Genomic DNA, 24,938 nt, shown 5'->3' on the forward strand with positions numbered 1-24,938 from the left:
ACAAAAATCAAATGCCTGCCGGAAAGTCTGTATACCAAAAAGTTATTTTGGCAGGTCTCTCTCGTTTATTTTTAAAATAGAAAAATTTGAAAATATACTGAAAACATCAAAATTGTGAGAAAAAATAGAAAACATGAATGAAGATAATAAAATTTAATATTGAATAGATATCTGTAAAAAGGACAAATATTTTTTCAGTTCATATCAATTATATTTACTCGTCTTTTGGCTGAAACTTTCTTTAAAATCAGTAAACAAAATGTATGAAAATATGAATCATGTTGCTATGAATTGTGTACCATGTCGTATGAACGGGTTAATTCGTGTACGTAATTATGAGAACGAACGACGTTATTCAAATGCTGGTATGAACATGCATAAACGAGAAAATTAAAAATAAATCATGTTGCTATGAATTGTGTACCATGTCGTATGAACGGGTTAATTCATGTACATAATTGTGAGAGCGAACAACGTGATACAAATGCTGGTATGAACATGGCATTACATGTTCTGGAACAGAGCAATTGTGCTTAATTGATAATTAATGGTCTGTTCCTTTACTTTTGAAAGTGGTAAAACCGGCAAAAGTAGCAAAAGTTGTAATCTGCTTCCATTTGAATTGTATCGTGTCTGAAGTAAAGGAACGCTTTTCGAGTAAAAAAGTTGTAAAATTTGAAGATTCTTGCACGTAAAGGATCAGAGCTTAAAATTGATGTGTCGCCGTGGCACTAATCGTTTGCATTTGCAACAAGTTATTATCGATTACTGTAATCGAACGTGTATCATCACTAAACACAGAAAATAAACAAAATAGTTGACGGCGTGTTTGTGTTTGTCTAAATATTCGTAAATATTTATTCCTTTTGATTTGATGTAAATATTTACGAAAAATATTAAATTAAAACAAATGACAACGTTGCAATGCTCTTATTGTTCATTGAACATAAGCGATGATAATTATTTACATTGCGGCGAATGTGGTGGTGATGTACATTTTAAATGCTTGAGACGTTCAAGACCGGGTGATTTAATGGGTGATGTCTTTTTTGATTTTACTTGTGCCAAGTGTGTTCAATCACACTATGAAGGACCATCAACATCCAGTGAAGTCATCAATGGAACGTTTGAGAAATATGTGAGGCAACGCATGCCGTGGTTGTTGGTCATAACGTTGACTTTGTATAATCTATCTATTAAATCGAAGGGTTTGAGTCGTCATGGGTATTTCCATTGGAGAACACACATTGTAAATTTTATAGATAAGAATTGGGATTTTTTGTTTGATCCAACAATGTGGGTAGAGTATAATAAGACTGTTTTTTTCAGCTATAAATAATTATTTGTTTCTTTTTTTAGAAAAAGACGTAAAAAATGGACGGGCTCAATATCGGGGGCATTGTCTCATAACAGGTGAGTGATTAAGGATGCTGCGATCGATTTCCTTTTGAAATAAAGTATGTTTCACTTGTTTTTTGTAGTCCCAAGTACTTTACTTCAGGCCAGGCACTTTTTGAAGAAACCGGTTGGTGGAAGCTGACACTTGACAACAAAACTCCAAAGTATATATTCAGTATATGTAAGTTAAGCACAAAAAATCAATTAATTTTAGCAATTGTTTTGGAAGTCTAGGTGGTCCTTTTAAGAGCCTCCCACGTGTATCATTTTGCTTACTTGTGTTTTTTGTTTCAGATGAGCAACAGTGTTTGGAGCGTCAACAAATTCGCAATGATAAGCGCCAAAAAGAAGACGATTATGGTAGTGATACTTCAAATAATGAGCAGGATTCAAAACGCATTAAGAATGCCGACTCCGATGATGAGCTAATAGCAAAATACACATGTAGTCGTATGATGTAAGTTCTCTGGGTGTGAGATTCTATAAAACTTTCTAAAAATTCAACTCTTTCAGGCCCTACATGGGACGTAAACCAAAAGTTGCCAAGCAGTTAGATGTTTTAGAAGATGATCACTTACTGAATAAAATAAACACACAAACTAACAACAACATATTACCACTTGAAGATCCCACAATGCCATTGAATACAGTGCAGTCAAGTTTAATGGATTTCTTGGCGGAAAGTTTGGCTAGTGATGATTTGAATATGTTTAATAGTCTACCCAATATTGCTCCCGAACCATTGGTAGAGTGTGCAGGAAAAAATGATATGATACCAATGTTGGAAGCAAGTTCAGATAATGCTAATTTTCTTGAAAGTATTCCAGCGCCGATTAAATCGGCACCAATGGATTTAAATGGCCATTTGTATAGTGATTTTAATGCTCAACTTATGCTTAACGATAAGCTTAATAGTTTCTTTACAAACAATCAATTTACTCAAGCTGAAACAGATACCATCAGTACACCAAATATTTACACAGAAAATACTGGAATTAGTTTTGGAAAAAATATTAGTGATGCTGCTGTGGATATTCCAATGTAAGTAAAACAGTTTAATTTGAATTTTCTGGAAATGGAACAACAGTTATGTATTACGAATGTAATCTAGTGAAATTTGTAGAATCCATGTATCAAACTTCCCCCTTCTCCCACATTACCACTTTCTAATAATCGCTTTCCTTCAGCCATTCTGATATTCCAGATTCACTTAGCTATCAAACTGTATCCATTGAAGCACCTAATCTGGAAACAGAAAACACTAATTCATCTAGTATGGTACCAAGTGTAACATACTCTGAAACATCTGAACAGACACCACAACAACATCAACCTCTGACAACAACTCAGCAAGAAGATGAAGAGGATGAATCCGATGATGACGAAAATGAAGAATATCAACCACGTATTGTACAAGTTACAAATTTCCAGCAGTTATTAAACGATGGTAGTGGAAATAAACCCCTAAGTCCTATTAAAATTGGAAAAATAATAAAACAAGAATTAAAATCTGATACAGAATTAAATGACAATGAAGCTAAACGAACGCGTTCTAGAACTGTTGATCAACATGAAGATGACGTGGAGGAGGACGAGGAGGATGACGATGATGAAGACAAATGTAAAGATGAAGATATACAATCATTATTAAAAGACTGCAAACCTAGCTTATTTACAAAACAACCAAGGCGTCAGTGGCCATGGCTGGTGGAAAGGCATACTGGAGATTCTGATGAAGACGAGCGACTGGCCGCAGACAGTTCCACTGAAACACAACAATGTAATGTAGAGTAAGTAATCAATTTTTTGTATATTATTCAAAAGTTGATTACTTCAACTTTTTTCATGTCTAACACTTTTGAATTTAAAAGGGTATATTGGGGGAAGATTTTATCGACTTAACTTATTATACCCACCAATTATTTTGCATGAACAGGAGTTTATTTGAAAACTACACTACGACTGATTCAGAGTGACTGGTTTCGTCATAGTAACATTTTCAATTAGGTAAAGTGATTTTGGAAGAACTCATAAAAATAGATCACTTTTGAATCCCACGGCAGCGGGTTCTTTCGTACCGGATTGACCCGGAACATCATAGTGTTTCGGCCAGCGGCTGCCAACCCAGCATTAAACCTATGCTTTTTCGTAGGTTTCTATGCTGCTACAACAACAACTTTTGAATTTTGACTTAAAGATTCCAATGGTTTGTTATATTAATATATCCACTCGTTGGGAGGAGAGTCTAATTAAAAAGAAAACCATACTCGAAAGTAAGAAACCGCCACCGCCCAGGGTGCAAATCCGGATGGGTACCACTATTAAGGGCTGTCTCACAAGCTTACCTCCGCAAGGTGCACGTACCTATTTTGAACAAATTTTCGATTGTTTGAGTGGAGTATTCCCCCATTGGCTCAACTTCATTTATTACCCTCTACTACAGAGAGTAATGTTTTTCAAAACGAACTGACAGTGTTGCAAAATTTTACTGATCGCTACCAATATCATGATTTCATCCCGGCGAAGGGAATTATCAATTGGCTTCTCAGTTTTTGAAATGATGCCTTTTTTTGCGAAAAACCGAACTCTTTAAGTGTCTAGTATTCCCATATGAATGAGAATCACACTCACTTTTCGGCTTTTCCAAAGAAACACCAAAATCAAAATATTTTGCAACATGTCAGCACGTATCAACTAAGAATTCTTCGAATTCTGTGAGTTGAAAAGAACACCAACACAGTTGCCTGTGAGGTTGTTTATTGGAATTTTGTTTTTTTGTTTTTAACAAAGCTCCAATTCGCCCGTGCCTCGGCTGTTTTTTGTTTGTTTTGTTTTTTGTTGAAGTTCAATCTCATTTTCGATTGTTTGAGTGGAGTATTCCCCCATTGGCTCAACTTCACTTCAAAGCAAAAAGTTGTTAGTCCTTCTGGAACAGCCGGTGGCCCTGAGTTTCAGTCCGTGTAGTGCCTCTACTGGGGTTAAGGACAGTTTATTCGATGACGAACTCCATACCACAATCGTTCCAGCAACTGCAGTCGTCAATAAACTGACCTCGACCTCAGTGGAAACTGCTAATCCTTTGAAACCAAGATCGTCGAATGTACAGAATGACAGTCCTCTGGGCGAAGCCGGTAGAACTAACTTTCCGAAGTAAAATGCTACTGGCCAATAACGTTCCCAACGCCTCAACTAGTTCTGTAGTTGATTGGCAAAGGAGAGAAGGGCGTACTATAGGTCGATGCACTACCTCAGGAAGTACATCGTCAGGGAACCTTCATCCATCTCGATGAGATAGTGTCAATTGATCAGGATCAATAACAGGTTAGGTTAGGTTAGGTTCAGGATGCGCAGCTGCCATGTTGACAGCTACTCCACTCGGAGACCTTGAGGTCCATTGTGATCATCCAAACTATTAAATTATGTGTGTTGTAGAGGTGGAAGATGTTGTATTGATGTGTGATGTGTGGTTTGGGCTATTTGATTGTAGATGCTGGATATGGCTGTGTGTGTTGATATTGGTTGAGTTGTAGGTGGTGATGATGTGTAACTGATGTGAAAGTAAAGGTGGTGTTGAGGACAAGTGATGGGGTGCCTAGATGGTGGTGATGTGTAGCTGATGGTTATATGGTGATTTTGTGCATTCAGGTGATGACAAGGAGATGCGTTATATATATGTAGATGATGATATGTGGCTACTTATATGATGATAGTGTATGTGAAGGTATTGGTGATGTGAAGGACAAGTGATGAGGTGCCTGTTGTGGATAGAGCTGTGTGGTGCTGTGTACCCGTGGATGAAGCTATGTGTCTGTTGTTGTGATGTGCTGTGTGGGAGGAAAGTGATTAGGTTGGAAAGGTTGGACAGGAAGGGAAGCGGAAGAGAGAGAGAAGAGTAAGAATAATTAGAATAATTAGAATGATTAGTAACTGTATTGGAGAAGTCAGGTTATTTAAAGAGGGAAGATGATTTAGTAGCTAACTACGATTTAGTTACTAATGGTTTTAGGTCTGTGTTGGCCTGTCCCAGAGCATCTTAAGGCTCTTGCAGTAAACCACCAACACTGTGGGGTCAATAGAGGCGAAGTAGGAAAGAGATTCAATCACATATTCACCAAATAGTCTATGTCTTTTGACCATCAGTCTAGGACATCTGCATAGAAGGTGCTCGATTGTCTCCGTTTCCTCCTCATCCTCACATAACCTACAGTACTCAATGTTGTTGCCATCCCACTTGCAAGTCATGGATCTTATTCCGCAGTGACCGGTTATTACCCCCACAGCGGTTCTGATTTCTGATTTGCACAGCGAGAGGAGGGACGAAGTTCTACGCCATGAGATAACCGGCCAGATTGATCAATAACAAGGTAGTTCCAGAATATGCAAGAAGCTACTATTTTTAATACGATAAAATTTTTTCCTTATGTTATCGGAAAAATAGTAAAAATTAGTAGATTCTTGCAGTTCTTTTTTTGGCGAATGTCTCTGGGTGTCTGAGATATACTTTTAAGAAAAAAAAATATTTTTTTAAGGTTACATGAAGTTATTTAAGATCAGACTTTTTGTATAGCTCCGTATGGCTTGCTTATTTCTTTACGTTTTTAGGTTTTATACTTTATGAAACCAAAGTGTCAGATTGCAAATCTTGAGATCCTAGAAATCTTTGAAGTTGATTTTGTGCATAATATACCTTCTCGGGCCTGTACAAATCACTTTTTTCCTGAGATTCCTCAGGAAGTTGATAGGTTCCGCGGAATTCTTGGTGCAAATTACACACAGAAGGCCTTGAATTGCCTTGTAATATGGTCTGATATAATCCTGCCATATCTATTCTAAAGGCGCAAATCCACTTTTAAACTCCCTCCTATTTTTGGTTATAAAATCTCAAAAAACTAATCAGGGTGGTTATGAATGTAAACTCCCCGTGAATTTTGTCTTTCTGAAGATTGAACTTAAAGGGGAGGTTATATTCATAATTGGTCTGAATATTTTCTTTTTAAAAATATCTTAAAGCGAAATAAATTATACCCCATCTTTTTTGGAATTTCAGTTTAAGTCGCATGAGCGAATATGAAGAAAAGGAATTGTTGAGAAAATTACGTCACATATTTTCTCTAGAGGATAAATGTGAAATTCGTATACCATCGTTTGTGCGGAGATTTTATCGTAAACTATGTATACGAGAATGGAAAAGAGCCCATGGCAAGCCATTGTTTAATTTAGACGATTATGTTAATGGTAGACATTTGGCCAAGGTACAAAATGATAAAACAAGGCATATTGATCGGTATCAGGTAAGTTTTAAATCAAATATTTGAAAACGTTAAAACTAATTCAAAAAAATATATATCTTACAGTTAATTACATTGTCTTCAAAAGAGCAGAAACGTTCATTTCATGCACGTATTGCTGGGTCCTTTGAATGTGAATTCTTTGAATCTCCCTACACACAAAGGATTTTACATCCTTATATATTTCGTAATAGTAAATATTTTCCGCCATTTTTAAAGGTGAGAATAGTTTGTTGTCATTTACCTCATGTTAATTTTACAATATCTTTTCTTTTTTTGTAACAGCTTATGTGTGAATTACAATATAAGGTCAATCACAATTATCCATCACGCGCCCCCATAGACTTTTGTTATGTGCGGCCCAATCACATAGCAGCCGTAAATTCATTATTACAAACTGAATTCTGGCCTGGGATTGATAGTAAGGCTCTACTTTCTCAAAAAAAAAAAAAAAATCAGTGGATACATTTTATAATTTAACTTCTTTTCTTCCTAGTGTCCGAGTGCTTAAGTTATCCCGATTATAGTGTAGTAGCTCTGTACAAGAAACTTGTTGTGGGTTGTGGTTTTCTGGTACCTGATGTGGGTTTCAATGAGGCTTATATATCATTTATGGCTGTTAGACCCGGATGGCGGCGTAGTGGCATTGGGACATTTATGTTATATCATTTAATACAGGTAAGCTTTTAGAACACTATTGCTTGTTGTTTTATTAAATTCTGGGTTTCTTTTCAGACATGTATGACAAAAGATATAACTCTCCATGTATCTGCCACAAATCCGGCCGTGGTGCTTTATCAAAAATTTGGTTTTAAAATGGAAGAAGTTGTTTTGAATTTCTATGATAAATACTTACCATTTGAGTCGAAAGACAGTCGTCATGCCTTATTTTTAAGATTAATAAGATAATAGAAATGTTTTTGTTTGTTTATAAAACAACCTCTAAATGTTGTGTATATTGTTATTTTTATTGATAATTTGATTTGAAAACATATTGACAAAATTTTCCCTTCTTTAGGCAAATATTTTTTCTTCTCTTCGCTTTTTGGTAACCACTGTTCCCGGTTTGTGTTGGGCATCCGGATGATTCATTAACTCTGGTGGACATACTGAAACTGGACTAGCCATTACCACCTGCTTCAGATCATAGAAAAGAGCACTGTCATCTTTCGTAACAAACGATATGGCAATACCATTTTTGCCTGCTCTGCCCGTACGACCAATACGATGTGTATAATCCTCAATTGTTTTGGCCATATCATAATTAATAACCAATGATACATCTTTAATATCAATACCTCTGCCAGCAACATCGGTGGCCACCAATATATCTTTGCTACCCGATTTCAGAGAAGCCAAAGCATATTCACGTTGTTCTTGTCCTTTGCCACCATGAAGTGTACATGCGTTGTAACCCAATTTTTCCAAGCCTTTGGCCAAAACATCGGCACCTTTCTTTTGATTAACGAAGATAATGACAGGTGGATCAACACCACGTTTAAGAATTTCAATAAGTTTCTTGCGTTTATCATTTTCTCCCATCATGTACACAATTTGTTCGGTACGTTCGGTTGGTTTACCAACAGAACCAATATACACGGTGGCAGGACGTCTCAAATAGGAGCGGGCCAAGCGTTCAACAGCCGGTGGCATAGTGGCTGTAAACATCACAGTTTGTCTGGAAAATAGGGAGAAGGCAAATATTAATATTTTTAGAGGTTATAATAAAAGTTTTATGTACTTTTAGAGACCCTAGAAATAAGTAATCCGAGTTCTTCTCACTTTCTCTGGGGAGCCCTAACCCAGGTGATCAGGGAGCAACACACTCAGAGGATGGAACGTCGATCGGTGCCGATAGACCTGTCCCTCTCAGGCAGGTCGGTTTGGTGGATGAGGCTGTGGATGAAAATATGGATCACTTTCCCCATTCCCCAAGTGTAGAAAGGTCCGAAAGGGAAAGGACAAACACGGCTATAAAAGAGCTGCAAGTTATTCCTCCAAATTTGTGGATAAATCACTAGGAGAAATCTGAAAAGTGGAATTCCGGGGAATAGTTTGAAGTTTTGCTTCGTGAGGTGCTTCGAAACGCAGCATCCTCACGTCGAGAAACTTTCGCTAACTATCAAACGAATTTAAATCTTTGGCTCTATGTAGTCACCAATGCTTTGACTACACCAGAGCCAGTTAAGTTCATAAAACCAGTGGTCACAAGCGGACACCAATGGTGTCAGCCACGATATCCAGGATGTAATAACATCGGACATCGGCCGATTCTCATCATGTTTTATTGTCAACCTCAAGAGGTTGCAGATGTCGAAAGATCCTTGTCTAGTGGAACCAGAACAATATTAGCACAGCTTTAATCAGGTTGGTCAACGATCCTCAAGACCTACCTGGCGAGAATTATTTCAGGCGTTGAAGATATCTGGCTTCAGTGCAGACAGGGACAAGCACGATAATAAAAATCTATTTCCATGTTCTGTACTACTTACAGGAGGACATCGCTCCGTAGTTCTGTGGTTAAGACCAATAGAAGTGGCGAACTTCCTACAGTTCCCGATCTAACTCAACACTATTCCAATTTATCTCTAATATCCTCACACAATTCTACCACACTTCATCCACACATTCAATAGTCATCCACTCCTGGAGAAAAATCTTTCGTCCGCCAAAATCGATCGGCCCGGATTCCCTAGGCAATATGAGGTCAAAGCATGAAGGTTAGCGGATAATATATCCAAGAGCCCTCACACGGCCTATAATCGCTTCCGCATAGAAGGAGCAAAAATAAGAAGGGGATATGTAACGCCCTTCCATTTATAAAGAAGTTTGTAGGTAGTAAACCCTCTTCACTAACCGAAACAGAGGGGAAACTAATACAGGTGAACCAAAAGTCAGTTGAAAAGTTCGAAATGAAACAATCTCAATTAACCACTAAGTCCCGAACTATCTCTTTCTCTCCCTTGATGTCTTCTTTCGGTGAGAGATTAAAACCAGAAATACCAATCATTTCAAGGGCCGCAGTATCCCGGGTGAACCTACGTCTAGACTAACTCATAGCGGATTCTCTAAGGCAGCGTCGCCCAACAGAATACCATCAAACTGAAGCAAGTGTTTATGTATATGTGAAAAAACAACAACCACATGATGTTTGCCAGTCGTGTATTGCTCACGTACACTGTGAATGAGGGAGAATGGCAAAAGCAAAACAACTCAGTGGGCGCCCGCAGTATACAGATGGGCGACCCTGCTCTAAGGTGACCACAGTTACAAGCGCAGTAGAAACAATCGGTTCTTCTTCAAGCAACTATGCTCAGTCCAAAATTGAGGACACAGAACAAATGAAACCTTCCATGAAGCCAACGTTGGTCGATCTGAATACCGGCAATAATGTGGAACTGAAAGAACAAATTGTGTCCACAAAGGACATTTTGTGCAGATTAAGCAGAAGAACGAATATACAAACATATGTCAAAGCAAGTCGTGAAAGATCCGATCTTTTCATTAGCATTTAAACCCATGCAAAGGAATTCGTGAAAGATCCGATCTTTTCATCAGCATTTGAATCATTTGTACAGATCACTATAAAAAAACAAGTCGATTTGTACATCCCTAAAAGTAGCGACATCAAAACTAAAGCGGCGATGATTAAATTGAAATTTTGGGTGTAAACTTTATGCTGATAAATTAGTTCTAGTTATTTCATGAATTAGTTTGAATTAATAAAGAGTTTGGTTTGTCATGAAAATCATATTTCAATACAGAATTTTCCATTTTCCAAACAAGACATGAAAATGTCATGCCAAAGGGTTGGTGAAAATGACATGTCAAAGCATTGGTCAAAATGACATGCTTAGGATCCGACAATGAAAGTCATCTTAAGATCCGAAAATGAATGTCATCTTATGGTGGTCACGCTCATATAAAATTCATGAGTGAAAATGCTAAAAAGATGACATACCAGATCACTTGCACCCATGATTCAATAGCATCCTTGGCATCGAACATTTTGCTGGGTATAATAAAAAACCACTGTTACAACGACAACCACAAAGGATGTTTTGAAACATACGGTTGTCTTGAAATTGAAATTGACTCCAATATTACAAAAAGCTGCTATAGCTTGATCTGTGTATTCAATGATGATTTCTATAAGTATAAAAAAAACAACTTATTTTTGCACATATGTACCTGTATTTCTTTTTCGAATAGAAGTTTTCCATCAGTTTGCTGGCATCCTCGGCTTCTTCAGAATCTGGTTTTAGATTTGTTACCGGCATATATTCCAAAATTTTCTGTACATCAGGTTCAAAACCCATATCAATCATACGATCAGCTTCATCCAATACAATGTAAGTACACTGGTTCAATACCAAATAGCGATTTTCCAAAACATCAATAAGACGACCCGGCGTGGCAATAACAATTTCGCAACCCATACGCAAACGAAAACCTTGCTCTTCACGTGATAGACCACCGACAACAACGACCGTTCTTATACCCAATGGTTGACCAAATTTTACTGTTTCTTCTTCGATTTGTTGTGCCAATTCACGTGTGGGCGCCATAATGATGGCATAAGGTCCCTGATCGGCATCTTCGAGACGTTCAATTTTGGGCAGCGATTGAATCCACGCCAACAGCGGTATAAGAAAGGCTAACGTCTTACCCGAACCAGTTTCAGCAACACCAATAATATCTCGATTTTGCAAACCGATAGGAATGGCTTGCCTTTGAATAGGTGTTGGTTCTTTGTAGCCAACGGTATCGATAATTTCCAAAAGTTCCTTAGGGAAGCCCGACTCTTTCCAACTTCTAATGGGATTGGGTATTTTACCGCCTTTAATTGTTATATTATAATCTTCACGGAAGATACGCCAATCACGTTCGGTCATTTCATCAATATCCTTTTCAGACCAATGACGATCATCCCATTTCTGTTTTTCTTCTTTACGCTTAACTTTAATGAGACGTACTTTTTCCTGTTCTTTTTCCGCTTCCGTACGACGTTTTTCCAAGAGGTCACCATAAAACTGACTTTGTGTTCTCTTCTGTTCCTTAATATCAATACCGGCTACATTGCCACGACCGTAAAACTGCACATGGTGTCGTTCTTTATAGAGATTATTGTAATCAACGGATGTGTCTTCAGCAGCATCCCAATCAAAAACAAATTTACGGTCATTCAATCGCCTCACCCTTCGCTTTTTCTTCACAATGCCCAAATAACGTTCTCTTATGGCCTCCAACTCTTTTTCTTTGTCTTTTTGTGACAGATCATCTGCTCTTCGTGACTCACGTTCTTTGTCACGTTCCTTTTCCCTTTCTCGGCCGGAACCTCGTTCGTTTCTATCTACACGACGAGCAGATATGCTGAAACTATTATCAACTGTGCTGCTGGAGGAAGAGGTGCTGGCAAAACCTGGAATGCTACTTCCACTAGCTTGTCCTGCACGCATTGCTGCAACTTCTTCTTGTCGACGTTTTAAAGCCTCGGCGGCTCGTTGTTCTTTGGTTAAGAACACTGGTTTGCTGCGAGCCTCTTCTTCCTTCTTCTTTTTTTCCAACAACTCTTCCAAGGACAGCGGTTCCACCTTTTTTGGTTTGTCCTTCTTCTGCTCCTCAGCTGCCATTTCTTCATCGTCTATTATAATAACATCTTTGGACGACTTCTCACTTCTGCTCTCATCGCGCCTTTTGTCATGGCTGCGTGATGATTCGTAGTCTCGTTGACGGTCTCGAGACTTTGATCGATCACGGTTTCTATCGCGATTTGAACCTCTTTCAGGCGACCTGCCTCCACCGCCACCTCTGCTACTAGTATAACGTTCCTTGGAACGAGATCTGGAATGACGTGCTGCTCTGCGAGAATCTCTTGTACGCTCACGTTCCCTATCTCGAGATCGATCCCTTTCCCGCGACCGATCCCTCTCACGAGAACGGGAACGATGTTTTCTATCACCGCCTCCCATAATTTTTTTTAATATTTATTTTTAATAAAAAACAATTGAAAATTCAATTGTTGTAAACTTGGTCTCTGCTGATGCTGCTACTGCTCTACTGCTCTGATTTCACAAACGTTTTTAGTACAAAAACAATGTTTTTTAGACCGACTATCAATTTATTGAAATCGATAAATTTTAATTACGCACAATAGAGCTGGCAAACCATCGATATTCCCAACTTTAGATATTTTCGATATAATGCCTGTTCCAGTACCTGCAAGAAGCTACAACTTTTTACTACGATAACAATTTTTTCCTTTATGTTATCGAAAAAAAAAAATAGTAAAAATTAGTAGATTTTTGCAGTACTGGAACAGACCAATACTACTAGAGCTGACAAACCATCGATATTCAAAACATTAATGCGGGGCATACACTATGGGCATGCACGACAGCATTTGTAATAGTATTAGTAAATTTTGAAGTTTTTGTCAATGTATTTGGGAGTAGTTTTGGCAGGATTGAAATCAAAATAGTTTTGATTTTGTAAATGAACTCCTTTCAATCTGATGAATTTTGTTTATTTTCCAAGTAACCAACAAATAATTTTTGAAAACAACAAATATTATTTGTGAGTAGACTATGCGACCCTTATCCAAAAATTGAGTAGGGATTTCTTCTTCAATAATACTGCTTGCAGACTTATTTTTTCTTACTTAAATAGTCGCTCTCAATTTGTTGATTATAATGGGTCTGAGTCTAGAGTACGTAGTGTTAGTAGTGGGGTTCCACAAGGTTCAGTTCTTGGCCCCCTGCTATTTATTTTGTACATTAACGATTTCAATGTTTCCGTTGATATGAATACCTGTCTTCCATTTATATATGCTGATGATATCCATTTATTTTTTCAGTCTGCTAATACTATTAGCTTGTCACCAACAATTAATTCAACTTTAAATATAGTTGCTTCTTGGATGCAGGAAAATAATTTTGTAGTTAACGTTAGCAAGACAAAGTCGTTACTATTTGGTCCCGTTCGGCAGAGTAGCCATATGTTTACAATGAGTATGAATGGTAATGTGGTTGAAATTGTTGATAAAATAAAGTGTTTGGGTATTTGGGTTGACTACAAACTTGATTTTAGTCCCCACATTGATACTTTATTTCCTAAAGTGATATCTATATTGCGTAAACTTCGTGGTACAAACTTTTATCTGCCACTTTTTGTAAGGAAACAGCTTGCGCATGCCTTATTGATCTCCACTATTACTTATGGTATTGAAGTTATATCTGGCACGAGTCAATCATGCTTAGATAGGATTTTGCGTATTATTAATATGGTAGTTCGTTTTGTTTATGGATTGAGATATCGTGATCATGTTTCGAGCTATGTCATGGAGTTTTTGGGTATCTCCTTTCAATCGTATGTTAATACTCGTGTTTTGACTTCTTTCTATAAAATTATAAAAAATGGAGCTCCTGAAAAGCTTTGTGAGAAATGCTCTTTTTCTCGGTATATACGCAATCAACAAGTGCGGCTTCCTCGTTTTATATCTGTAATGTGTGATCGATCATTCGTCGTAAGAGTGGCTAGGGTGTGGAATTATCTTCCTCTCAATCTACGTAGTTTCGCCAGTTCTCCTAGTACATTTAAACGAAATTATTTAATGTACCTTCGTCGACGTCAATCTGGTTCTTGAAATTAAATTTTAGGGTCAGCATTTTAACTATGAGTCTTTTTTATTTTTATTTTCATATATATCTTATTGGCTGGGGAGCCAAAGTTTTTCCAATGTTACATTTATATATATATATATATATATATATATATATATATATATATATATATATATATATTTTTGATATTTTTATCTTAATTTTTTTCTCAATAATAAGTATAATCTAAATAATTTTCCTTAAAGAGTTATATTTGGTCATGTACATATGCTGAATTTTTGTATTCTATGTAATGCTAAATTTGGTCTGAAAGACTTACTGGCATTGTAATGTATGAATAATAAATGAAATGAAATGAAATGAAAATCGAGTTTTGGAGGAAAATTCATCATTTTTGGAATATGGATTGAAGGAATGCCACACACTATTCAATCACAGTTTGGCAGTACAGTGTATGCCCCGCATAAGTGGGATTCAGACGATCAGTTTTGACTGACAGCTTTTGGTCAAATATCGATTGCTTCAGTTTTGTTGTGCTGTTCGTAGCGGCCAAACAGTCATTCAAGTTGGATGGCAAATCAACAGTCAAGTTGAAAAATTACTGTGTTCATTCTATAAAATCATATAAATAACAACTTTTATTAATAAATATGGATGAAAAAAAGATTGGATGTGCATTTTTGATCATTTCGCTTTTAGAGGAAGAAAATAAAGTGACAAGAAGAAGGAAATGGGTAAAAAAAATGGATAGCCTCCCGAAAACATTCTGAGCCAAACGCTGTCCACTCCAGCTCCAGAAGATTCAGATTGCTTTATTTTTTCTCAATTCCCTTCTGTACGATGAGCGGATTACGTTTATTTTCTTCTTGACGTCGTCAATAGAACAATCCTTCTTGTATTTCGTCATAACATTTAGTAGTTCTCCATATGCTTTTGTTTTAATGTCGCGCATCATATATTCTGGACTGGTTATGTCCCAGAGGCATCTTTGTATTTCGTAGCAACGAAAAATTCCTTTAAAAATTAATTTTCGTTGTCCATGTTTGTCGTTTTGTTTGCATTTTTTTTTTTGCTTGGCCGATATTAAAATGAAGGAAAAGATTTTTGTCTGCTATTTTTACCTCTTATTTGCAATAATAATCAATCAAATTAATAAAAACACACGACTTTTTTAACTTTTATTTGATATTTACTCTGCTAATTTATTCCTTGACTGACGTTGTTTCGATCACACGGTCAAACAAACAAACAACCAACAGCTGACTGTCCAACATCCACAAAAAATTTTGTGGTTGCCTGATAGAGCTGGCAAACCATCGATATTCCCAACATTAGATATTTTCGATATAATATTTTAAAATATCGATTGCTATCGATATTATCGTTAAGTTGTCAACACCATTAATTTGTAGATGAATATGGCGGAAATGTCAATGCTTTTCTTGACATTTTGCACAAGTAGTTCACAAAAAAGTAAAGGAGAACAAACAATTGCTCTTATTTGATAAAAATATTAAAAAAATGAATTTTACTTTTCCGAAAAATGTGTACGTGTAACTACGGACTTACTTTCTCACACAAACAAAACCGAAAGGCAGCGAAATTTCTATTTATTTAATGAATTTTAGGTTGGGGATTTCTGTTCCGATAATATCGATAGGCAAAACTATCTATCGATATTTAATTTTTAAAAAATAATCGATTTTATCGATAGTGCCATCGATTTTTTGCCAGCTCTATTGCCTGATGACTGACAAAAATGAACGACCACACTGGCAAGCAACCGATCATTTGAGCATAGCTGTCAGTCAAAACTGATCGTCTGAACCCCACTTTAGATATTTTCGATATAATATTTTAAAATATCGATTGCTATCGATATTATCGTTAAGTTGTCATCACCATTAATAGCTGTGTTCCTTTACTTACCTGAGGTTACCATTTTAACCACTTGTTACCATTTTTAATCTGCAAAGCGTTCCTTAACCCCGAAAAGTGGCAAAACTGTAAGCAATTTTTAAGAGAGTGAGAGGGGAGAGAGAGCGAAAATGGCTTTCTCTTCTACCACAGGCTACCAGCAAAATTTCTGCAGGTAGAAAATGGCAGAACTGATTTTTCGACTTTTGTTTGACGATTGACCGAAGAAAAAGTCGAACACTGACAACACTAAATTGAAAACTGTGAAATAAAAGACGAAAATTGATTTTTTATGTTTTATTCTGACATTGCTGCCGGATATACCATTTTTCCGTTCCTTTACTTTTCTGGTAAAAATGTTCATGAGAGAGCAATTTTGAACAATTTTGACACTTTCCTCTTTTACCACTCTTACCATTAAAAAGTAAAGGAACAAAGCTAATTTATAGATGAAAATGGTGGAAATGTCAATGCTTTTAATGACATTTTGCACAAGTAGTTGACCGAAATGTAAAGGAGAATAAAAAATTGCTTTTATTTTATAACTTTTGGTATGTTCCAGAACTGCAAGAATCTACAATTTTTTACTATTTTTTTCCGATAACATAAAGGAAAAAAATGCTATCGTAGTAAAAAATAGTAGCTTCTTGCAGGTTCTGGAACAGAGAAAATGTAAAAAATACATTTTACTTTTCCGAAAAATGTGTACGTGTGACTAACCCTGCGTTTACAAAAGACAGGACAGTTAGTATTGATTGTCAAAAACCCAAAACTTGCTTCTGTGGCGTAGGCGTCCAGACAACTGCAAAAACTGTTGTAAAATTATGAATGAAAATCATGGATTTCTTTTTGTTTTCCGTTAACATATTTTGTTTTTGTACTTATTCTTTTGTTTTCAACACATTTAAATTATCATCTCACTTCTTTTTCACAGAAATGTCAAAAAATTTCTTAACCCTGCTGTCTGTGAAAAAATGATGGACAGCTGGGAGACAGCCTACAACTGTATGTATGTGTTAGTAAATAGAGTTGTATTTGAAGCAAACTGTCTGGTGTAAACGCCTAGTAAGGACTTACTTTCTCACATACAAAAACCGAAAAGCAGTGAAATTTCTATTTATTTCTTGCTCTGTTCCAGAACTTGCAAGAAGCTACTACTTTTTACTACGATAACATTTTTTCCTTTATGTTATCAAAAAAAAAAAAAATGTCACGACTCCCTGTTAGGCTGCGCTAGAGGAACCTTCCGGCTGCTAGCGGTCTCGGATCTATGGTCCTCAACCCGTCCACATCTCTAGCCCACAGGGCGAACACGAATTTGAACTCTAACTTTTCAGAAAACACTACAATTACACACACAAACAATCTGACTCGATAAGGGAGCCATGATGAACTACTCCCACATTCTGCCCCCCCTTCCATGGTTTCCAACCGTCCACAACACTTCACCTGTTGGGATTACCCCTGTTCACCTCATCACCTGTTGGGATTACCCCTGTTCAAAAACAATTAAAACATATTAAATATTCAATCACATTCAATACATATTGTTACGGAATTAGATTTAACTAATCTCCGTGTAGACGTTGTTTTATTCCCCGATACGATTTGTACCAAATAAAACAGGGTTCGTTTTAGATTACGTTTCTACAATGCTTTATTTACTTTTGCTCTGTTCCTTTACGTGCCTGAGGTTACCATTTCTTACCATTTTTAACCTGTAAAGTGTTCCCTTACTTTTAATAGCATACAATTTATATGATAGCAGTTTACCACTTTTACCATTTTCTGCCACTGTTACCATTTTTAAAAGTAAAGGAACAGACCATTTATTACACTTATTCAGAACCGACTTTAATTACAAAGCACACAGCAAGTCTCTAGTTAGCACGCAGCTCTTATTTAACCGATCTGTTCAGTTCAACGCTTAAAACACAACTCAACTCGTCATTGGCAGTTCCCCTGTATTTATACCCCAAAGTCTCCCTGTTCTAGAGTCCTCTAGAACACATATGGCAACACCTCGAATCTGTGCAGCGAACACACAGACGCACATTCGCACTAAGCGAACAACCATACTCACATACATACATGGGGGAATACAAGCGGACGACAAGCACAGTAATGACGTAATTACAACAACAAACAAATGCAAGAAATCAAAAAGTGACAAACTAAACAATAATTACATGACTATGGCAAAACAAAATAAAAGCACATTAATGAAAGGTAAAGAACTAGAATGATGAAGAGAGTTCTACATGGTAGTTGTTGTTGCTTAAATAAAGTAACTGCGTAATAAAAACTTTACGTTACAATTCAAATTTTTAAATTAACGGAAATTAAACTAAATTAACTTAAACCTATCAGTTACATTCGTAACATTGCCTCCCGCTTAAGCCTGTTCGTCCCGAATAGGCACAGTTCCCTCTCGGTGGTATGGGCATTGGTAACACTGCCTCCCGCTTAAGCCTGTTCCTCTCTACTAGACGCAATTCTCGTTCCGTAGTGGTGACAACCGATTTAGATGTACCCTCTACTGCGTCAGCTTTGGTCTGTTGCTCTTCTGGACGACGTTGCCTTCTCTCCAGGAATCGTGACGTTATACCTTCTTTCTTTGTGGTCACCTTCCTAAGTGCCACCTGGTCTTCATCAGACTTGTCCTTCCTTGCTGTACGGCCGCTTTTCCATGGACCTTTCCTCGACGTACATCTTCGCTTTTTCCTCCTCGTTGCGAGATTTTTCCACTTTCCTACGGGCCAATTGTCGGCGGCTTCCACTTTCAGCGTACGGACATCGACAGCGATCTCGATGGGCGATGTTTGCTTTTCTCGTTGTAGCCCACACTTATCGGTATTTCCACATTGGACCAGGTCATCACACGGTGCTTTATGTCCAGATTGATATCGAAGGCAATCATGAAGTCTACACCAAGTATAACTTCGTCCACAATATCGGCCACTATAAAATCGAAATTTACCGATTTTCTACCCATGCTCAGTCTTTGGTAGGCCTTTCCATGCACCGTTGTAGTCTCGCCGGTGGCCGTCCGCAATTTGACTCCATTTAACGGCAATACCTTCCCTTTTACCAAATCCGGTCTAATAATGGACTTTGTTGCACCGGTGTCCAATGTCAAGGTACGCAATACACCATTGATAAAGCCTTTAACCGTTAAGTTGTGATTCTCCTGCTGGACTATGGCTATAGAGATAGTGGGACCATCGTTTTCATCCTCTGCCAGCGGCGCCTCGTGATTGACGGAATTCACTTTATTTGATTCACCTGATGTCTCTATTTGCAGATTCTTGGCCACCGGTCGGTCGTCGCTTTTTGAAGGCGGTGAGGTGGATCTGGGCCTTGCTTGCCGCAATCTGCATTCTCGGGCCATGTGTCCAGTTTCCCGACAGTTATAACAAGTCTTTTTCGTTCTAGCAGCCCCTCGTTTCACACGCATCACGCATCCTTCAGCAGGTCGACAACGGTCTGGGAGTTGTTGTCCTCAACTTGCAGCCTCCGCACGTTGTAAGCTTTAGGTTTCACCAGCATCTTCGCGGTTTCTTGGGCCAGGGCAAATGACACGGTTTCTGCAAATGTTCCCATCGGTGCCGCATACGTCGCAAATTTTATCTCTGGATCACGAATACCACTAGCAAATGTCTCAATCTTTATGCGGTCCACCAACGGATGTGTCTCTCCTGGATATGCCAGCTGCGCCAATCGCCCAGCCGCAAAGTCTTGTAAGGTCTCATTTGGCTTCTGGACTCTTCCCCTCAGTTCCATTCGGTAGATCTCCATAGTTGTTCCTAGATGCGGCGGGAATACTCTGTAATACGTCAGCAGCATCACCCTTCAATACCATAAGGAGTGATACCGCCTTTTCGTTGTCGTTCCAAGAATCTCTAGCAGCCACTGTCTCGAACTGTAATTTGAACACATTGAAAGAGGTAGAGCCGTCGAACACTGGAGGCTTAATTTTAAACGTGTTATGGATAGCTCTCACTGGACCGCCTTTAATTTCCAGTTCCGACATTTTCTTTTCTATGCCCAGAATCTTCTCATCTTGAGCCAGAAATTTCTCGTCAACAGACAAAATCTTTTTATCCAACTCTTTCATTTGTACCTCCACGTTTTCTACTCTCTTTTCAATCACTATCGTTTCTCGTTAATTTTTCTAGAATTCTCTTCCACTCCTCTTTTAAGTTTCTTGAATTTTCTTCAAACATCCTAGAATTCTCTGCCATTAAGTTTTCGGTGATTTTTCTAGAGTTCTCTTCTAACTTTTCCTCTAATTTGTCGTCGAATTTGGCAAATCTTTCCTCCAATTTTCTGGAATATTCTTCACTCTTTCTGGAATTTTCTTCCATTTTAGCATCTAATTTCTCCATCATTTTACTGTTGTCAGATTTCATTTCCAGCATCATCATAGCCAGCATTGATTTCAAATCGTCACCCCTGGCAGCTACCGACGAAACTTCCTCAACGCTGGATTCGCCCTTTGCCGATAACTCGACTTCCTCCTTACCGTCGAACTCATATTCATCGATGTTCATTCCGCGGCGCTCGAACTCTTCCAACAAGCGTTTTTGTAGTTCGGCCTTGTTGCCAGTAGAACACAACTTCAACTTACTTAGCTCCTTCTTCAAGTCTTCCACTCGTAGATCCTTAAACTTCATTGTAGGATGATCGTAATCCCACTTCTGACACCAATTGTTACGGAATTAGATTTAACTAATCTCCGTGTAGACGTTGTTTTATTCCCCGATACGATTAGTACCAAATAAAACAGGGTTCGTTTTAGATTACGTTTCTACAATGCTTTATTTACTTTATTATGTTTGGTTTACATTCGGCGTCTTTTCGTGATTTCGAAGGCGTTTCGTGATTTCGCGCGGAATCATGCAAAATTTTCATGATTTCGCATACAAAAATGAAATCATCTCATTTCGTGATTTCAGCGAAATCAACATCGAAATCACAGTACACATGATATACAACCTTGCTTTTGCCTAAAAAAGTACCAAAAGTTGCAACACTTTTCACGTATCACAATAAACAAGGTAGATGTGCGAATTGCTGAAACAACAAATTTTAGTATCAAAATTTGTAAACAACCTGAAAAATATTAAATAACTTTCTTAAGCCCTCGGCACATACGGTCCGTTTAGTGACACGTTGGGACATGCGTTGTCCCAAAACAGTTAAATTATGTTTAACTTTAATGCGCCAGCCATGTTGTTGTTTTTCAAAAAACTTGGCATCACTTACACATTTTTCATATGGTTGTTGTAGCGCGACGCACAACGCACCGTATGTGCCGAGCGCTTTACAATGCTATTTTTCATTGTGTTCCCGTACTTTTTTAATGGTAATTTTAGAAAATAGATCTAATTGTAAAAAATTTCTCCACCATATAAATTTCCTAAAAATACGGAAACGGGAAATGACGGAAATTGCAAAAACTCCAGCAAAAATGTCAAAATCAACGTATTGCTTAGTTTACATTTGGCGTCGTTTCGTGATTTCGAGGGCGTTTCGTGATTTCGCGCGAAATCAAGCAAAATTTATCATGATTTCGCATACAAAAATGAAATCCTCTCATTTCGTGATTTCAGCGAAATCAACATCGAAATCACAGTACACATGATATACAACCCTGCTTTTGCCTAAAAAAGTACCAAAAGTTGCAACACTTTTCACGTATCACAATAAACAAGGTAGATGGTCAATTGCTGCAACAAAAAATTTTAGTATCAAAATTTGTAAACAATGTGAAAAAATATTAAATTACTTTGTTACAATGCTATTTTTCATGTGTTCCCGTACTTTTTAATGGTAATGTTAGAAAAAAGTGCGAATTGTCAAAACTTGCTTTCCCATACAAATTTCATAAAAAATAAGGGAAATTGCAAAAACTCCAGCATAAATATCAAAATCGGCTATAATATTAGATGCCAATGAACAAGCTTGCTGCTAGTTTTCTACTAGGCCAAAATTGTATGGCAGAAAACAGAAGAAGAGGGTGTTATTCGGCGCTATTTTTGTTTAAAGAGAAGTGCAAGTCTTGCTAGATTTCGGAGTATGGGAACGCATTTTTAGCACTAAACGGGAAAACTACTGCAAGTACTAATTTTGTGCAGGTTCTGAGCACAATTTTTATCTATCGAATGGCCTGTTCCCGTACTTTATAAAGTGGTAAAAGTTGTAACAGTCGTAAACGATTTTCATATACATTTTGCGTAAGGGAACGAAAATGTGTAAAAGTGGTAAAAATTGTAAAAACTTTTTAGTTCTGGAACAGAGCTAAAATTTATTATAACGAAGTCTCAACGATAAAATCATTTTTTGATATTTTCATTTGTTAGTACTATACGCAATTAATACGATATATAGGTCATTTTACGATAATATTCAATATAAAGTTTTAATGTTCTATATTGTCGTATATTTTTGATGCTTAATTCAATTTACAACAACTTGTTTTGAAAATTCATGTTCGATCAGCTGCGCATATGCATCCACCTTGATCATTGTGATATGTTTGAAATCAACAAAAAAATAAGTGTAAACACCGGGGTGTATTTCAGGATTTCGTGAAATCCAGTGGATTTTGGAGCGCAAGTATAAACTTGGCATATCAGCTATAATATTAGATACCAATGAACATATGAACATGCTTGCTGCTAGTTTCTAATAGGCCAAAATTGTATGGCAGAAAACAGGAGAAGAGGGTGTTATTCGGCGCTATTTTTGTTTAAAGAGAAGTGCAAGTCTTGCTAGATTTCGGAGTCGGGAACGCATTTTTAGCACTAAACGGGACAACTACTGCATGTACTAATATTTTGTAGGTTCTGAGCACAACTTTTATCTATCAAAATTTATTATTATGATGTCTCAACTATAAAATCATTATTTATTTTTTTTATTTTTTGGTACTATACACAATTGATATGATATATAGATAATTTTTTAAATAAAGTTGTAAAGTTCTGTATTGTCGAATATTTTTGATGTTTAATTCAATTTACAACAACTTGTTTTGAAAATTCATGTTCAATCAGCTGCGCATATGCATCTACCTTGATCATTGTCATATGTTTGAAATCAACAAAAAATAAGTGTAAACACCGGGGTGTATTTCAGGATTTCGTGAAATCCAATGGATTTTGGAGCGCAAGTGTAAACTTGGCATTACACTTATTCAGAACCGACTTTAATTACAAAGCACACAGCAAGGCTCTAGTTAGCACGCAGCTCTTATTTAACCGATCTGTTCAGTTCAACGCTTAAAACACAACTCAACTCGTCATTGCCAGTTCCCCTGTATTTATACCCCAAAGTCTCCCTGTTCTAGAGTCCTCTAGAACACATATGGCAACACCTCGAATCTGTGCAGCGAACACACAGACGCACATTCGCACTAAGCGAACAACCATACTCACATACATACATGGGGGAATACAAGCGGACGACAAGCACAGTAATGACGTAATTACAACAACAAACAAATGCAAGAAATCAAAAAGTGACAAACTAAACAATAATTACATGACTATGGCAAAACAAAATAAAAGCACATTAACACGTTCGCGGACGTGAATGCTATAGCATTCATTTGCAAAGTCAATTTTTTGTCATTTACTTCTATACAAACGTACGTTTTTGCGATTAAAGTACATAGTACTATTAATTTTATCAATATCCATAATATAATAAATTAAAAAATGTAATAGGACTAATAATTATTTAATAAATACAAAAAAACTAACTTCTGAAAACCACAGCAAATATGTTTGGCTTCACCCACAAAGCACAAAAAGGATGAGAATCACTGTTGGTTTTTATGGGGTAAACGGCAACACACCAACAACCACACGAATTGCTCGTTGTTTCCACTTTGCTTTGGCACAACCCAGCCTTCTTTCTAATGTAGACGCTTTTGTGTAGAATAAAAAGATCACTGGCCCCCACTTCGGAGTACCGGAGGCCAGTAACATGGACTATTTCCTTGGGGAACTTTAATTTTAATTCCATCCGCTATTAATGAAATAAACACTCCACAATAAAAACGTTACACAGATCTTTGATTTTCTCTGTTGTTATTTTTTTTAGAAACTGCTGAGAAGGTAAACTTATACCGTGACGGTTATCAGTAGACTCTGAACATAATTTTTCCGCTTTCCCTATTTATAACTTCGACATTTTCCACCGTTTTCATAAAATTTCCAATATTAAATATGAAAATTTGTTTAATGGCGTACGGCACACTAAATGGCTGAACATTTTCAATGTTGATTAAAATGTATGCAATATACCACCGAATGCAGCTCTAAATTTTTCTGCCGATGGCAATGCCATTGCATCTTCTGCTCATTCAGTTTCCGGTTTCACATGTAGCGCGAGCGCATCAAATTATTTTAATTTTACTAATAAATTAAAATTAATTTTGCCGGTAGTAGTCACAAGTACACATTTTTTGGTAAAATAAAATGTATTTTTTTACATTTTTTATAAAATAAAAGTAGTTGTTTATTCTCCTTTACATTTCTGTGAACTACTTTTGCATAATTTCATGAAAATCATTGACATTTCCGCCATTTTCATCTACAAATTAATGGTGATGACAACTTAACGATAATATCGATAGCAATCGATATTTTAAAACATTTGCTGTGTTCCAGAACCTGCAAGAAGCTACTAATTTTTACTACGA

The 24,938-nt window shown here is 37.1% G+C and overlaps 3 protein-coding genes across 4 annotated transcripts in view; 1 reads left to right on the forward strand and 2 right to left on the reverse strand.

Annotated features, from left to right (window-relative positions):
- LOC141394700 (zinc finger matrin-type protein 5) overlaps positions 1–24,938 on the reverse strand; it is a 345,637-nt gene that overhangs the window by 41,681 nt on the left and 279,018 nt on the right. The window lies entirely within an intron of this gene.
- Atac2 (Ada2a-containing complex component 2) lies at positions 768–7,633 on the forward strand. Of its 2 annotated transcripts, XM_073969464.1 has the most exons (12): positions 773–991; positions 1,070–1,296; positions 1,360–1,413; positions 1,482–1,579; positions 1,693–1,855; positions 1,912–2,439; positions 2,586–3,188; positions 6,446–6,689; positions 6,753–6,905; positions 6,972–7,107; positions 7,183–7,364; positions 7,422–7,633. In XM_073969464.1, exons 1-12 carry the CDS (start codon positions 911–913, stop codon positions 7,593–7,595), a joined length of 2,643 nt encoding a protein of 880 aa, XP_073825565.1. In that variant the 5' UTR covers positions 773–910; the 3' UTR covers positions 7,596–7,633. The 2 variants fall into 2 exon arrangements, with proteins under 2 accessions (XP_073825564.1, XP_073825565.1); XM_073969463.1 differs by having other exon boundaries at positions 768–1,296.
- On the reverse strand, positions 7,604–12,924 carry LOC141394686 (probable ATP-dependent RNA helicase DDX23). The gene is made up of 2 exons (XM_073969465.1): positions 10,878–12,924; positions 7,604–8,364 (listed from the first exon to the last, which is right to left on the reverse strand). The coding sequence occupies exons 1-2, from the start codon at positions 12,656–12,658 to the stop codon at positions 7,701–7,703; spliced, it is 2,445 nt and encodes an 814-aa protein (XP_073825566.1). The 5' UTR covers positions 12,659–12,924; the 3' UTR covers positions 7,604–7,700.

Source organism: Musca autumnalis, unplaced genomic scaffold (assembly GCF_047663935.1).
Source record: "Musca autumnalis isolate F117 unplaced genomic scaffold, ASM4766393v1 scaffold_2, whole genome shotgun sequence".
In the NCBI taxonomy this organism is placed as follows: Eukaryota; Metazoa; Arthropoda; class Insecta; order Diptera; family Muscidae; genus Musca; species Musca autumnalis.